This window comes from Procambarus clarkii, chromosome 46 (assembly GCF_040958095.1).
Source record: "Procambarus clarkii isolate CNS0578487 chromosome 46, FALCON_Pclarkii_2.0, whole genome shotgun sequence".
Lineage (NCBI taxonomy): Eukaryota > Metazoa > Arthropoda > Malacostraca > Decapoda > Cambaridae > Procambarus > Procambarus clarkii.
Window position 1 is genome coordinate 18,746,740 of NC_091195.1, and position 18,420 is coordinate 18,765,159.

The 18,420-nt window shown below is 36.3% G+C and overlaps 1 protein-coding gene across 1 annotated transcript in view; it reads right to left on the reverse strand.

Annotated features, from left to right (window-relative positions):
- Positions 1-18,420, reverse strand: part of LOC123770491 (NFX1-type zinc finger-containing protein 1) — a 31,404-nt gene that overhangs the window by 8,457 nt on the left and 4,527 nt on the right. Inside the window, exons 2-7 of the mRNA XM_045762416.2 lie at positions 14,472-17,354; positions 12,907-12,990; positions 7,915-8,017; positions 4,988-5,156; positions 4,419-4,565; positions 190-1,275 (exon numbers count right to left, since the gene is read on the reverse strand). Coding sequence (XP_045618372.1) covers positions 190-1,275; positions 4,419-4,565; positions 4,988-5,156; positions 7,915-8,017; positions 12,907-12,990; positions 14,472-17,354 — 4,472 coding nt within the window. The remainder of the gene's footprint in view (positions 1-189; positions 1,276-4,418; positions 4,566-4,987; positions 5,157-7,914; positions 8,018-12,906; positions 12,991-14,471; positions 17,355-18,420) is intronic.

Below are 18,420 nucleotides of genomic sequence, written 5' to 3' on the forward strand. Positions count from 1 at the left end.
TCCAAAAATACTGAACTTTTGTGCAGACGAGGAGTCACAATAACATAGCTGAAATATGTTGACGAAACCACACACTAGAAAGTGAAGGGACAACGACGTTTCGTTGTATACAGTATACAGAAAACTACCTATATATATATAATATAATGTATGTTATACAGTATAATAAAACTGAAAGAATGGGCTTACCATAGCAGTGTGATTGCAGTCTGGGACAGTTTTCGTAACTTTCACCGTACAGTCCCCGCAGGTTTGGAAACACAGCTTCTTACACGGGTGACCACAGCGAAGTACTTTTTGGCAGTTTTTACGGCATTTAATATCTTCGACGAGTTCCGAGCATTCGACTTGCTTTGCCTCATGTCCGCATGGTAGTGTCTTGTCTAATTTGACTATGCAGGCTCCACATTCTTGATAACACATTTTCTTGCAGGGGTGGTTTTGTGAACAACCTGCGTTCAGTTTTGTGCACATTTCTAAGCAGTCGTAATTCAAGTGATCCGGATCCTTATGACGGTGACAATTCTGATGACATTTATGACCACAATCCAGTCTAGTATCACAGTTCATGGTACAACGAAAATTTCTTGGATTGCAATGGCAAGGCATTTTAACATCATGTTGGCATAGCGGTATTGTTTTAATGACTTCAGTTGGACACCTGTGTTGGTTTGGGTTAACATGGCAAGGAATGGAATGACTATGGCCACAAGGCAACAACTTCGTGACTGGAACCTCACATGGTGTACATTTTTCCCAACATTTCTTCGGGCATGGATGGTCCAACTCGCACAGAGTTTTAGGACAAGGCACTTGGCATTTATAGTCTATATGATCCTCATCATACACATGACAAATCTTGGAACAGGAATGCTTACAAAATAGAAGAGAACTGCCACATACTTGTTGACATCCTCCTTCTGGACTTTTATTGAAGAAGTCATCACCAGATGAAACTGGAGTCAATTTATCAGGATGATTTTTACACTTGAGAATTAGGGTATTGCCAATGGATTCTTCCTTTGTAAGATCTTCTCTAATCTTCTTCCAAAGCTCACTGGAAGCACTCAGGAGATCCATATTTCCTGTGACATATAACCCGTGCTTGGCACGCGAGAGGGCAACACACACTCGGTTATCAGTACGAAGGAAACCCACAATGCCTTCAACATTGCTCCTCACTAATGACAACAGAATAATGTTGTTCTCTTCTCCTTGAAAGTTGTCCACGACACAAATCTTCACACCTCTGCAGTGCACATGATCATCCTGAAGCTGTCAATTAATACATAACTATTTTAGTATGTAGTATTTGGTATTTAGTAGTTTAGTATTCTATCAACTTGGCTGAATCAATTTACATACAGTAATTGAATGTGTGTATATCACAAAAATAAACACGTGATTAAAAATGTGACAATGTCAGACCACGGAGGAAAAATGAAACAGGAATTTCCTTAAGTACTTTCGTATATTAATATATCTTCAGGAGGAGTCCATGACTCCTTTGAATTTATAATTTTTCTCCTTTTATAATTTTGACTCCTTTGACTCCTTCTGAAGATGTATTAATATACGAAAGTACTTAAGGAAATTCCTGTTTCATTTTTCCTCCGTGGTCTGACATTGTCACAGTAATTGAATGTAAGGGCGATCAAATTTAAAGGAATGATCTGAAACTTAATAATTTTGAACACGTATGAAACCTTAACTATGTTTCTATCACATCAATATGAAAATAAGTGCCACAGATGGTTTCTAAAATATTTCATTAAAGTAACAAAAATATATGATTAGTGATATAATTATCCATTTCATATTTGGTTTTAACAATACCGCGCATGAAATCCTCACTTTCATTTATTTATTTATTTATTTATTTATGCATATACAAGAAGGTACATTGGGAATGTGAGGATACATAATATGGTAATTACAGTCTTGTAAAGCCACTAGTACGCACAACGTTTCGGGCAGGTCCTTAATCTTATGTACCTGAAACTGATCGTGTAGGCCTACTACTGTTCCATATAGATGGTGCACAAGTTTAGGATACATAATAAAGGGGCTAGTAGCCATTGCAAAAGATCAACTGAACTATGAGACATGAAAAATCAAAAGAATTTCAAAGATGTTAAGCGAGATCATCAATGACACGTACATTTAAATTATATAATTTCCATCAGCTGGAAAAGATACAAGGTACAATGGTAAATTTAGTAAAAGAAAGTTAAATAATGATTGACCTAACAATCGATGCTGGTAAACAACGGATTTAGTTTTAGTTCAGTTCACTGATTATGCACCCTACACCCATCCTGCGAGTGTTAATGGAAAATGTCACGGAGGGACATAATGGAGCTCAGGCACTCAAACCCCAACATTAATTTGGATACGTTCATCTTGATAAGCTGTTGAGAAGGATAAAGCTTTGAGCAAATACCCATCCACTCAAATGGGGGGTATTTGCAGGTCGGTGTTAGATCCCAATAGTTTTAAAGTCTTAGTTTTAAGTTTTGTTCCTCACATCTTGCACAAAACACTATGCGTATTCGTGGCTTTAGGCATAGTATATACTAGCACTAGATAGAAATACAACATTCTGCTTGTAACTCAATTTGTATGTATGGACTTACACCTAAATAAAGAATTATTATTAATGGTCCGAGTGGCTGGATACCAAGCCTACCCTCCATGTCCTAGTGTAACTTCCAAGTACTATATAGTCGTGCCAGCTTAGTGCTCTCTCTCCTCATAATTACCTTACATTTGAACAAATACAGTAGTAGTATGTATGTACTTTACCTGAATAAACATTCGAAGTTTTTGAATTTTGAATTTGTAGTTCATAACCCACAATCTTATCAGAAATTGTATAAAAAGCAAGTCACCAGCTCTTAGCAAGGAAACTTGAATCAAAACCTCATTGCATTTAAATGTCTGTCTTGAAATGAGAGTACTATAGTTGTATAGAATAACAATAGTTGTATAGTTGTATAATTAGTTGTATAATTTTTGTTATAGTTGTATAGAATAACAACATAGCAAAAATGAACTGTGTTTGTATGTATTCTGTAATCTGTGAAATTAGATATACTGTAATTGACAGCATGCTGAATGTGAGCTTCTAAATAATTGTAAAATTGTGCACCAGTTTAATGTATGGTTTATTTTTAGTATCAAAATGTTTGCAAATGATTAATCATTTGCATATAATAAGCATAGACAAATATATAATATACTATGAATATCCAAAGTATATACTGCAACTTGCGATAACAGAATGCGAGATAAGTGTATGCATAATTGTTCGTATGTGTTAAACTGGTTCATTACTTCATTTGTATTTTCTGTATTGGCAGTTAAGCCAATGATGAAATGAGTCAGTGACTCCACTGATTACTCGTGTATATTCTAATTATGTATTGTTAATAAAAAATCCCTATTTTAAATATAAATTATGAACGAGCCCAGATCCAATGCTGAAACTAATTAATCAATGGTGAGCTATTGAGGGTTAGTCACCACAAGACCCTATGATGGAGTGCAAATGATTTCTCTCTGGTTTGAAAATGCATTCACATCTAAAGATATTCTACAGTAGCACAGTGGTTAATGTCCTCGTCTCAGTCAAGATACATTCCCCAGGCAGGACAAAAGCAGTTGGGCATATTTTGCTTGATGCCTCTGTTCATCTAGCAGTAAATAGGTACCCAGGATTAAGTAACTGTTGCGTGGATTGCCTCTTGGTAAAGATCAGGAGTTGGCCTAGGGGATGCTTGATAAGCCTAATTACAGGATTCGTGGCTCCGACAATGGGAATTATTATTGTAAAGGAGGGCTAGAACGCTCATTTTCCTATCATTATGGAAAAAAAAAGAGCTCATCTTACAAACTTCAAGAATAGTGCAGTACACACAAAAATCACAATAGCATGATACTGTACATCAAATGAACATTGACGCAGGCACAGTGAACTAAGGCGCGTCTGGGATCATCCCAGACATAGGTTCGAACCCTCATCACGGCCCTTGTGGATTTGCTAATAGTGCAGTACTGTAATTGAGGCATTTACTAACATATCTAGATAAGCATCATGGCAGCTAATATTGCATTAAGTGTGTTAATTCATTTTTTCTCTACACACTCCCCCTCTGTTCTGTCGAGGAATAATAAAAATGTAATCTTTCTAAAGTAGTGCCTCTTTCCCCTAAAGGCAAACTCAGACTTGTATGCATTCCTGCCTTTGAGGGACCTATCATGACATTCAGCTCAGTGCAATAGTAAACAGTGCAAACTTTGTTAGTGGGAACTAGAATCAATCTTAATTTCTTCCTTAACTGATCTACATTATTTCATATTACAGTAATCTGAAGCTTAAGCCTATATTTTAATCAGGATAATAAATGAACACCCACCCTACGTAGCAAGAAGAACTGTCCTGAGTATGGAGTGAGAATAGTAATCTCTCTTGGTGAGTAGCCCTGCAAAACCAGATGTCGGCACAGTCCTATGATAAATTCTGCTTCAAATTGATTTTCATGGCTGTTGTTGTCATCAGAGTCCTAGGATAAACGAGAACTTTATAAAATATCATCATCATGTAATTAAGTAGTGCACAATCATATGCAGAAATTATTTCAAGCACATTGTCAAATAAAGTAATTAAACATTCAATAATCAAACAGAATATAAATATGCACATCTAAAAATTACCATAAGACACATTTTACTAAAGATAAATCAGCAAATAGAATGATAATGTTTCCAATCTTAGACAGCATGCTACACCCTTATTTAAATCCTTAATTTGTCGGATATAATTTTTTATTTATTTATATATACAAGAGCTTTTACAGTCTTGCAAAGCGCTCCCCCAAAGTTGTCTTGCTAAAAGTTAATGTTATATTTTAATACTTGATATAAACAAATGCAATTCGTGCTCGTTAAAGGTTCAAAATAATAAAACAATAGACTTTATGCGTACCTCTCGCTCCGGGATATCATGAGAAATGAAGAAAACATTCTTAGACATGCCTGTGATACTTGGATAGTCATTGACTGAAGGATGATCTTTTAGATTTGGATATATGGATGGTACAAGTAGTTTTGAGATGCTGGGCCTCATACGATGCTGATATTCAAGTGTCTCGTACCTAAAATAAGAGAATCGATTTTCAAACACTGGTAAAGGGAAATCCTGCTTGAAAAACTTGCTGAAGTTCTATAAGAAGATGCAGAAATCAAACGAGAGAGAGCGAAGGATGGGCTGACAGAATATTCCTCGACTGTCAGAAAGCATTTGATACGGTCCTACATAAGACTCCTACTCAAACTAGAGAAGCAGGCTGGAGTATTATGAAGAATCTTAAGGTGGGTCAGAGAACATCTCTCAGGAAGGAAGCCAAGGGTTACAGTGAGAGCAGAAACATCAGAGTGAAGAGAAGTTACAAGTGGAGTACCATAAGGGTCAGTTCTAGGGCCCATACTATTTCTGATAAATGTCAACAACCTGACAGGAAATTGGCTCCTTCATATCAATGTTTGCAGATGGTGCAAAACTAATGAGAGTGAGTCAGGACAGAGATTGTGATGCATTGCAAATGGATTTGGACATACTCCAGAAGTGGTCTGAAAAATGGCTGCTAGAGTTTAACTCAACCAAATGCAAAGTTATTAGGATTGGAGAATTCTCATAACAGAAATGCAGAACTATAGAATGAGGGGAAGATAGATTCTTCAACCAGAAAAGGATAAAGACCTTGGAGTGGACATAACTCCAAATTTACTGCCAGAAGCCAACATTTATTTATTTATTTATTTATATATATACAAGAAGGTACATTGGGTTTGTGAGAATACATTGGGTAGTACAGTATTTACATTCTTGTAAAGCCACTAGTACGCACAGCGTTTCGGGCAGAATAACAGCTGCAAATGGCATACTGGCCAACATCTCTGTATCCTTCACAAATCATGAATGTAAAAATGCCAATTTTATGTAATCTCACCAACCCATTGTACCTTGTGAATATATTATTATTATAGCGAGTAGATTATCCCAATAATATACTCGCTCCAAATGCATTGTTAATATTCCTGTCAACCTTTGGAGATGAATGAGGTGAGGCGTTGCCCGGGCAACACGGTGAGGTGTTGCCCGAGCATATAAGCAGCAGAATGGCAAACATTAACTAGTCTACTTTCAAGTGTGGTCTAGAGCAGACACTTGCGAGATACTGTACCGACGCTCAGTGCGCTCAACTCACACCAAAGTATCACCTGTATACTTCTGTATATTCGACCAAATATATATATAGTATCTTAGTGTCTGTGTTTATTTGTCACCATACTTTACGTAACAATAGAACCGTTACATTATTATTATTATTTGGAGAAAGGGGCTTTCCAGGCCCTATATACAGCGAAGGTGCGATCCCACACTTGAATATGCATCACCAGCATGGAATTCTTACCTGAAAAAGGACAAGGAGAAACTAAAAAAGGTCCAAAAACAAGCAACAAAACTCATTCTTGAGTTTAAGGGCTTAAACTATGAGGAAAGACTGAGGGAACTGAACTTTTCCATATTGGAGGAAAGGAGATAGAGGGGGGATATGATACCATATAAAATTTTAAGGAAAACTGATAAAAAGTAGACAAAGCAGGATTGATTAAAGCTAGGAACAGCAGAATGAGGGGTCATAGATGGAAACTAGAGAAGCAAATGAGCCACAGGGTCATCAGAAAGAACTTTTTCAGTCCTATAGATGTCAATAAGTGGAACAGGTTAGACATAGGAGTTGTTGAAGCTAACTTGATTCAAAGTTATAAATGGAAATATGATAAGTGTGAGAAATGAATCATTGCATTAACCTATGAATGTTCGGAAGGCGAGACTAGGAGCCTAGCTCGACTCTGCAAGTACATTTAGGTGCTTAAACAGGTGTAAGCACTAGGTGCTACACAGCCTACTATAACTAGATAAGGTTCAGATAACGCGGTCGACTTGTAACCGATTGGAGCAGAGTTTGATTACCCTGACCTGGTGAGACAATTGGCCATAATTCCTTGAATGTGATGATTCTGTTCACCTTGCAATAAACAGGTAGCCAGGAGACTATGGGTTCTTAGTACAATGGGCTTCATTCTCGACTCACAATTGGGGATCCTGTGTTAAGATTCCTGGGCAGAACAGAAATTATTGGCCACATTTCCTTTTGCCTAATTTCACTGTTCACTTAGTAGTAAATGGGTACCAGAGAGTTAGGAAACTAAATGCTAAATACAAAATAAATTACAGGTATTTAAAATAGTTAAGCTAACAAGAAGAAAAAAAAGCTGAACCTAAATACAGTATTTTAACATTTAATAAATATTTTGCTCAGTGAAAACTGCAGTCTGCTCAAACATTAGCATATTTGATGATGAGACCCCACACTAGAAGGTGAAGGGACAACGACGTTTCGGTCCGTCCTGGATCATTTTCAAGTTGATTGTGAATGGTCCAGGACGGACCGAAACGTCGTCGTACCTTCACCTTCTAGTGTGTGGTCTCCTCAACATACTTTAGCCACGTTCATTGTGACTCATTGCCTGCAAACATTAGCATATTTACATGAATTTATTCATAGATGGATTATAGAAGATTGTGTATTATTTTATTTAAAACTTATTATTTTACACTTTGTGTATACTTTGCCTACACAAGTTTTTTGATGTTAACAAAATTCTTGTCCATTGAACAGGCTGCTATTTTCCCATAAGTTTACAATATTGTGCGTGATTCTAACTGTTATCAGGAGTGTAGCAGCTACAATACCATACTGTACATTATACATGAATAGGCCTATACATTTTGTTTCTATATCTGGCACAAATAAAACAAATGCTGTGCAGCATCGGAATACTTACGCTAAGCCATTCTTGATCATGCGTTCAAATAGGGATGTTTCAAGACCATACTTGGTGGCCAGTTCGTACACCGTTGCACTTGGACGCAATTGCTGATGATCTCCTGTTGCAGTGAATATCAGTACATTGTTAGCTTAACATTACAGATAAATTTTAATTTCTCTTGCATTTCTAATGACACTATTTGCCAGCATATAACTCTGCGAATTTACAATGATATTTTATTGGAGAAAACTAATTTAGAAGGATATTTTGTTGCAAAATTGAAATTTACAACGATATTTTGTTGAAAAAGCCTAATATTCATCATACATTTATTAAACATGATTTTCAAGTGAAGTCTGTATAAACAACTGGGCACCTACCCTTCAGACTGAACTATACCCCAAAATTATGTAAAGGAACAGGTCGTCAGACTTTTTCATGCCCCAAACTCAATCTTTTTATGACCAAATTCATATGAAATATCTTGGGAACCTGTTCCAATTCATATATTAGGCATACTAAATTGTGGCATGACCTTCCAAATGAGATTAAAAGCTGTACTTATCTTAACGAGTTTAAAAGAGAAACTAAGAAATATCTTACATATAAGAAATTTCAGTTTTAGTCTTTAGTGTTTTTCCTGCCCGAAACGCTTTGCGTAATACTGTAGTGGCTTTAGGCATTGTATGTACTAGCTCTATTTATAAATTCACCAATATTTATCACCTTGTATGTATGTACTTTACCTGAACAAACATTTGAATTTGAGTTACATTTCCTTGTACAAAATAAATAATTTTTTGTTTTGCTCTTATTGTAAATACTAAATCTTATATCTGTACAGTTGCTAAAACTATCAATTCTATCATAAAGTGGTCTATGCCTTTTATCACTAAGCATCACTTAAGTATTGCACATCATTTATAAACTTTTTAAAAAATGTATGTGTGCTAGCTTATTTTTCAATTCGTATTATGTGTTTACTCCATTAATCCTACAGAAAATTAAACTGAATTATTTGAATTACTGCCTGAAATGCTTTGCATATTAGCTACTTTATTAATATGCATTTACATAAATAACTACAGATTTAACCATCATATCAGCGATTTTCAACCACTGTGCCAAGGGACATTAAGTTTGCGCAAAACATCTATAGGTGTACCATGGGATTTTTTGGAGAGGGTCAATTTCCCCTCAAACAATAGGACACTATTCTCAATACGATTACAATATTTGACACTCGTGTAAATGATTTTTTTTATATATATATATATATTTTTAATGCATATTCAGTTATATCTCTTTTACATGGATTATTAAGTTTATTTATATATTTATATATATATATATATATATATATATATATATATATATATATATATATATATATATATATATATATATATATATATATATATATATATATATATATTTTATTAAATATGACCGAAAAAGTAAGATTAATAATTCTAACACGAATTTTCTCAATCTTTCGTACATTATGCTTCACTGTTGGAGGTAAATCAAAAATCACTTCTCCAAAATTCATTTTTATTTCTAGTCTGACGCGACACGGGCGCGTTTCGTAAAACTTATTACATTTTCAAAGACTTCACAAATACACAACTGATTAGAACTTGCGTTTCCCTGATTTTATATCTACATTTGAGTGAGGTGGGAAGGGTGATGTGGCATTACATTTGAGTGAGGTGGGAAGGATGATGTGGCATTAGAGGATATTAATAGGGTATTAAAAGTATCAACACAAGACAGAACACGAAACAATGGATATTGAATAGAAGTGTTTGTAGAAAGCCTATTGGTCCATATTTCTTGATGCTTCTATATTGGAGCGGAGTCTTGAGGTGGGTAGAATATAGTTGTGCAATAATTGGCTGTTGATTGCTGGTGTTGACTTCTTGATGTGTAGTGCCTCGCAAACGTCAAGCCGCCTGCTATCGCTGTACCTATCGATGATTTCTGTGTTGTTTACTAGGATTTCTCTGGCGATGGTTTGGTTATGGGAAGAGATTATATGTTCCTTAATGGAGCCCTGTTGTTTATGCATCGTTAAACGCCTAGAAAGAGATGTTGTTGTCTTGCCTATATACTGGGTTTTTTGGAGCTTACAGTCCCCAAGTGGGCATTTGAAGGCATAGACGACGTTAGTCTCTTTTAAAGCGTTCTGTTTCGTGTCTGGAGAGTTTCTCATGAGTAGGCTGGCCGTTTTTCTGGTTTTATAGTAAATCGTCAGTTGTATCCTCTGATTTTTGTCTGTAGGGATAACGTTTCTATTAACAATATCTTTCAGGACCCTTTCCTCTGTTTTATGAGCTGTGGAAAAGAAGTTCCTGTAAAATAGTCTAATAGGGGGTATAGGTGTTGTGTTAGTTGTCTCTTCGGAGGTTGCATGGCTTTTCACTTTCCTTCTTATGATGTCTTCGATGAAACCATTGGAGAAACCGTTATTGACTAGAACCTGCCTTACCCTACAGAGTTCTTCGTCGACTTGCTTCCATTCTGAGCTGTGGCTGAGAGCACGGTCGACGTATGCGTTAACAACACTCCTCTTGTACCTGTCAGGGCAGTCGCTGTTGGCATTTAGGCACATTCCTATGTTTGTTTCCTTTGTGTAGACTGCAGTGTGGAAACCTCCGCCCTTTTCCATGACTGTTACATCTAGAAAAGGCAGCTTCCCATCCTTTTCCGTCTCGTAAGTGAAACGCAGCACGGAACTCTGCTCAAATGCCTCCTTCAGCTCCTGCAGATGTCTGACATCAGGTACCTGTGTAAAAATGTCGTCAACATACCTGCAGTATATGGCCGGTTTCAAGTTCATGTCGACTAAGACTTTTTGCTCGATGGTACCCATGTAGAAGTTTGCAAACAGGACACCTAGGGGAGAACCCATAGCGACCCCATCTACTTGCTTATACATGTGCCCATCCGGGCTCAAGAAGGGTGCCTCTTTAGTACAAGCTTGGAGTAGTTTCCTCAGAATACTTTCTGGCATGTCAAGAGGAGTACAGGCTGGATCACGATACACTCTGTCGGCTATCATTCCGATTGTCTCGTCCACAGGTACGTTGGTAAACAGCGATTCTACGTCCAACGAGGCTCTTATCCCTGTGGCCCGTGCGCCCCGCAGTAAGTCCACAAATTCCTTTGGAGACTTCAGGCTGAAGGCGCAAGGAACATAAGGAGTCAGCAGGCCGTTGAGTCGCTTCGCCAATCTGTACGTGGGTGTGGGTATCTGGCTAATGATTGGCCGAAGTGGGTTTCCAGGCTTGTGCGTCTTGACATTTCCATACGCATATCCAGGTTTATATTCCCCAATGATCTTTGGCAGGTGGAGTCCGGATTTCTTGGCGTTCACAGTTTCGATCAGTTTGTTGACCTTTGCTTTTAATTCGGCTGTAGTGTCCTTCGTTACCCTTTGGAACTTAGTTTGGTCAGAGAGTATGATGTTCATTTTCGCCAGATATTCGTCTTTTTTAAGAATGACATATATTGGCGACTTGTCACCTCTCCTGACAACTATCTCCTTGTTCTCACGAAGGCTTTTAGCTGCCGCTCTAAGCTCGGGGGACAGTATGGTGCTTCTGTAGTTGCCTCGATTCTTTCCTCCTTCTGCAATAAGTTCTGCTTGTAAGGTATCTTTGGTAGTGACCTTCTTTTGTGTCTCGAGGTCGAATATGTCGTCCAACAGAATTTCCAACTCCACTTTCCGGGCCATTTCACTCGGTCTGGACATAACATGACAGTTTATGCCCAGATTTAGGAGAGTGACTTGGTCCTCAGTGAGGTTAATTCCTGCAAGGTTCAGGAAGCCATCTCTTGGTCGTGGAATTGCCATAGGTCCTCCATATAATGTTGTTAGTTTCTTGATAATCCTTGTTTCAGTGCTGAGGTGATGTTGGTCTGTGAGGATGTCGAGGTGTTGTTCAATGCGGGTACGGATACTATGGTCGATGTTGCTATTTCTCCACTCGTTTGTAGCATGAAGTAGTTGCGTTTTTTTGTCTTTGATTTCATTCTCTGCCTTGTATATCTGATCACGAATCAGATCCTGGCGATATTTTATCGTGAAGGCTTGATTCCTTGCTGCTGGGTCGTGCACTTTAACATTAGTATATTTTGGTAGCAGTCTTTCCTGTAGACATATTTTATTAAATATGACCGAAAAAGTAAGATTAATAATTCTAACACGAATTTTCTCAATCTTTCGTACATTATGCTTCACTGTTGGAGGTAAATCAAAAATCACTTCTCCAAAATTCATTTTTATTTCTAGTCTGACGCGACACGGGCGCGTTTCGTAAAACTTATTACATTTTCAAAGACTTCACAAATACACAACTGATTAGAACTTGCGTTTCCCTGATTTTATATCTACATTTGAGTGAGGTGGGAAGGGTGATGTGGCATTACATTTGAGTGAGGTGGGAAGGATGATGTGGTCATATTTAATAAAATATGTCTACAGGAAAGACTGCTACCAAAATATACTAATATATATATATATATATAAAAGAAGGTTTGTGAGAATACATAACATTGGTGTGTTTACATTCTTACAAAGCCGCTAACATGCATACCATTTCGGGAAGATTATTACAACTGATAGATTGCCTTGACCATTTTAGTGCCTAATTCACTGTGTCGAGAGATGAAGGCGGTTGAAAATCACTGGAATATATCATGGTTCTTTTGTACATTCTTTTAAATCAAATTATTCTAATTATGTTAATAGTTTTTGGAAATGCCTTGTAACAAATGTTAAAATATATACAGTATTACTGTATCATATGCAAAATAATAATAATATTTATGCAAGAATATACATAAATAATGCATGAAGAGTGATGGATTCATAGGCAAGAAAAGTGCAATGTCTTGAAGCCACTAATACACACAGCATTTTGGGCATATTAAAAAAAAAATATGAATGCATGTATAAAGGTTTCTGGAATGGTAAGAAGCGCAATGCTAAACAAATCTTACCTATCATTATGAGGTGTTGGCATTTGGCAGTAAGAGAAGTAATGACGTGGGATTCCAGAATTTCGGCAGCTTCCTCTATGATAACTGTGATGGTACAAATAATGTAGCAAGTATTATGGTTATGTAATTATTATTATTACAAGAAAACATAAAACAAATTCAGTACAGTAGTGTGGTTCGTTCTCGACTCACAATTTGAAATCCTGGGTTTGAATCCCAGCCAGGGCAGAAATTGTTGGTACCCCCCCATGAGTGAGTTAACTGTTGTGGGGTTGCATCCTAGGATATGTCTATACAATAGTTTGACCTTCAGGGTGGACCTCAATATAAGGCTGACATGTACATATATAATTATACTCAGGCTACCTGTCCCCAAAATTATTAATTATTATAAAATTTCATAATCAGTGGTTCCCCCTGGATACAACTTTAGGGATAGACAAACACTTTCCCATTATTTATTTACACTGAGAATACAGTACCTTCATTTTATTTCTCATTTAAATTTCTCATTTATAGGTCTCACTTATTTATATTTAAATTTAGGTAAATTCTCCTATAATTCAACTAGGCAAAGAACATTTTAACAAGAAGACCAAATAATGGCTATTTTTTTATTTTTTTAAATTTATATTACTATTCTTAAAATTTATTCCAATTGCCTACCATTCCAAAGCTTTAACAGACTATTTGTTAACTTGTAAACCAAATATATAATTATATCATCCACTTCATAAATTTTTTGGTAAGATTTTCTTGTGCCTCTTATATATACTGCAACAACATTAATATAATACCATACCTAAAGATAATGACTAATATATCACAATAAATAAAAGCAAAAGTTTGTGTTTAAAGATTAGGTCTTGGCAAAATTCATATACAATTTATATGATTCACTATCCTATTACTGTATTGACCTGTAGAAACAACTGTGTACAGTACCTGTACTGTACATCTCAAAGTTCTCTGCTGTAGGACTAATCTGCAGCCTATTCTTAATAATTAGAGTGCGCAATAGAGCACTCGAGGTGAAACAAAATTAGCAATGATCGAAACCTTTGAATCCAAATTGCTATCGGTATCAGATCAGAAAAAAAAATCTAAGATAAATGAGTATGAAACTACAACTTGAGTGATTTAAGATATCTTATGACTTAAACCCAAGATATTTAACATTTAAATACATTTCATAAATAGGACTTTAGATAGAATTGGAAATTGCTTTAAAAAATAAAAAAGCACAGTTGTTAAGAGTTTCAAAAATTTTCCAGAGCGTACTGAAAAACTATTCTTTCTGAACTTTAAATGACATTGAATACTTGCAGGCAATGAGTCACAATAACGTGGCTAAAGTATGATGACCAGACCACACATTAGAATGTGAAGGGACGACGACGTTTCGGTCCGTCCTGGACCATTCTCAAGTCGACAATCGACTTGAGGATGGTCCAAGACGGACTGAAACATCGTCGTCCCTTCACATTCTAATGTGTGGTCTGGTCATCACACTGAATACTTGCTTGACAAAAGGTATTTGTACACACATCACAAACCTTACTTACCAATGGCTGGGGCCAAGTCTTTCATAATGTCATTGTACTGTGCTGCTGCTGTAGTCGTCATGCCTACAACGGAAGCATGACGCATGGCGTACAAATACTTCTGGTTGCGTGTCTCACGCAGGGCTTCCGACACCTTTTGGTAACTTGCTTCTAGAAAATTAATTTCACTATTTCTTATGTCTAAGAGCTTCCCAACCCAGTAATTATATAGCTTCCACCTCATTGGAAAGGTTAGACTCCAGATATTAAGCTGTGATTCCATTTCTAATTGGCTTAATTCTTCAAAGTTTCCAGTTAAAGAGAGACCGATATTTAATGCTTCTAGCTGACCAGCGAGTATAGTATATTTAAAGTAAGCTTCAGAATTTGTTACATCTTCATTATAAATTGCTAATACAGTTTGCAACTTTAGAGCAAGCATATCTACTGTTACCTCATTTCTTAGAATAGTGTTTGGTATAAATTTATTATCAATATATAAACCCAAAATTTTCTCAGGTTTTGAAGCCTTCGTTTCAAAATCTGGCAACAGTCTGTTTTGCTCTTCAAGTTCACGTAACTCCTGTGTGGCTTCCCAATCTTTATCTTCAGTTAATTCATCCTCACAGTTTTCTTCATCTTCCTGTTTCAAAGACGTAGTTTCTTTGGGGGTCTGTACCAACTGGAGCTGCTGAACTTGATTTTCAACATGTGCTTGTTCAATATTAAAGAGTAGCCAATCTGCTAACTTCTTATCACCTAATATTAATTGGCATCTTAAATGTGAAGGTATAATATCTTCAGACAAAAGCAAGTCAAGAGAGATTATTCCTTTAGCTGCTTTGCTAATAATATTAGCTTTGTTGTGTTGACTCCTCATGATTTTATCTTCTAATTTATTTAGCTCCATCAATAATTCCCTATTTCGCTCATGAATGGAGTTTGGAATGCCAGAGTTTTCGTGAAGAATGCTCAATAGTGAATTAATCTGAAACTGTTCTATAGTTGTACTCTTTGATCTAGAACCAATTCTTACTATATTCCTTGTGTAGGTACTCATGCCTTCCAAAAACTGATCTAATGCATGATTGGTGAAACACACAACTAATATTGGTGTAGGATTTTCTTTATTTTTCCAAACATTACTATTGTGCAACAGGATTTGTGCAATTTTGAGACCTATAAAGGTCTTTCCTGTACCAGGAGGACCGTGGATGATTGCTAGTTGCCGTGTAAGGGCACTCTGCAGAGCTCTTTGCTGAGAACTGTCAAGTCCTAAATCAATCTCCGATGGCCATGATGTGAGGTTATCCTTAACGGGCACCTCCTTAAGGTTACTATATTGAGTATCATCAGGTTCCTCAAAGTCTATGTCAAAGTCAAAAAGTGTGTTGTATGCTTCCGATTTTTTCATCATCTTTGAGTTTTTAATAACTCTTAAGTCATACATTTCTACCTCATTTAAATATTCTGGAGGCTTAACATCAGGATCAACATTAACAATATATGTGTCCAGAGGGAATGCATTTCCTGACATGTTTTTCAGAGCCATTAAAACATGTTTATATGGCATAAAATAAGCCTTTGACTCAACCATCAGGAATTTTGTGGACAAGTCAAAATTCTCAATATCTGACTCAAACTGAACCCCAATAATTCCATCTCTTAGCTCTTCTGGATCCCTCACAGATATACAGGCAAGGAGTAGGGTTTTGAAATCATCATTGCTGAAACACACAAGATTGCCATACAATAAACGCTTAGAGTTCTCCATTTTAGCTCTCTTTGGCATATTCAACTGGACATTATGAATGATATCATAATTTTTTATCTGAGACCCTACAACACAAACATCTTTGTAAATTCTTACATCCCGAATTTTAGATTGCTTCCCACTCATGTAATCTTGAATTCCATTCCTCAAAGGCCTGACAAAATCTTCACGTAGGAGTCTGAATTGCACATCCAAATAATGCTCGACATCATTATACTTCCCCTTCACTATGTTTCTGCGAAGAAAGGGACGCTCAATTGTCAATAAATCCCACGGTGTTGGTAATACTGGATATTCCCGAAAGTCGTCAGGAGGTTCTGCACGGTCCATATCATACTTTCGTAATCTTTTATTCTGACCCCCAGCCAGCTGCTCTTGCCTCCACTGTTTGGATGCTTTTGTTAGCATTTCTTGCAGAGCTTCATATTGCTTGACAAGTTTCTCTTTAATGAGACCCTCATCCTTTAAAGGTGTCAATAGCATAATGCAGGCTTCCAACAAATTGGGTAGCCTGTCAATAGCATTGGTTGTCATTGTATTGGCATAAGTTTCCAAAAATGTGTGTAAATCAGAAAACCATTCTTGAGCCTGGTTTAAATATCGTTTCTTAATTGTATATATGAAACTACACAGTTTATCTATGAATTTTTGTTCACATGTTTTGCTGAATAGATCACATAAATTTTGCTTGTTTGACTGAGTAGAGGTTGCATGTGCAAGAACATTTATTAAGAGTGCAAATTCATCATCATTAATAGCAAACTCTTTAAGAAGAAGATGGAAGCCTGATCCATCCCTTAACAGTTCTGTAACCACAACATCAGGTGGTAAATGCAATAGTCTTTCCAGTTCATCTAACCTCATTGGGTACCTTCTCTCTCTTTTGTAACCACTTCTGGCCGAGCCCACTGATCTTCTGTCACCGTTTGTGGACTCCCTCCGGTTACCATACCTCAAATCTCTACTGGTCCGAAAATCATTTTCCCTGCCACTGCCCCTCCAGGAATGGTTATATTGGCCTACTTCATCATTTCTGTGATGTTCAAGGGAGCTGTATCTTCCTTGAACATAGCGACCTCCATAGGGTCTGGAACTTGATTCAACTCCTGATGTGTCCATTATACCACAACCTGAAAATGAATAATTATCATACAGTATATTTTTATACAATTTTCAGAGTTGCATCAACAGTAATTAAAAAAATAGGTGCCACTTATGCACATTCCTACCTTGTGCTTCAAACTTGCACTGTATTTTTTACTACCCAGTTCCCAAATATTAGTGCTTAAAGGCATATAATAATAATAATAATAATAATAATAATAATAATAATAATAATAATAATTTTTATTTAGGCAAAGGTACATACATAAAGAGATTTTACAAAGTTTGTTGGCTTTATAGATAGAGCTAGTACATACAATGCCTAAAGCCACTATTACGCAAAGCGTTTCGGGCATATATCTCCCTACCAGTGTAATCACCTCTGTCTATGTATATTGTAGTTAACTGATGATTTAAAACCTTGCTGCAATGTACCTTTTCATCTTGCCTGATGTGTTAGCATTTCGGGCAGGTCCTTAATCTATGCGTGTTAGTAGCTTTGTATGAATGTAAAAATACCAATCTTCATGTAATCTCACCAACCCATTGTAATTCTTGCAAATAAATTATTATTATTATTCTTATACTTAGAAATTCAACCATAAAAATGGTAATCTGCTAAATAGACAGTAGCATTACAGCTCTTCAGTAGTTTGGTATCATAATAATAATAATAAAATAAAAAATATAATAAAATAAGTTTATTTAGGTAAGGTACATACATACAAGAGATTTTACAGAGAATGATGGATTTATAGATAGAGCTAGTACATACAATGCCTAAAACCACTATTACGCAGAGCGTTTCGGGCATGAAAAACTTAAATGACTGAAGCTTAATACTAATCGAGTATAATGAATAAAATGTGATGAGAACAAATAAAAATAGAGATAAAAAAGGGAGGAACATGGCTGAAAAAGCAGCACAAATACAATTAGGTCGACAAACAGCGTTTAAAAAAAAAAAAAAAAAATGAATAATAATAATAAATTATGCCTTATTCAACCACTGCAAACTACCTCAAGCCAATTATCACCCAGCAAAAATCTGCAATCAGAACAATAACAAAAACTCTGTTTTCAGACAACACA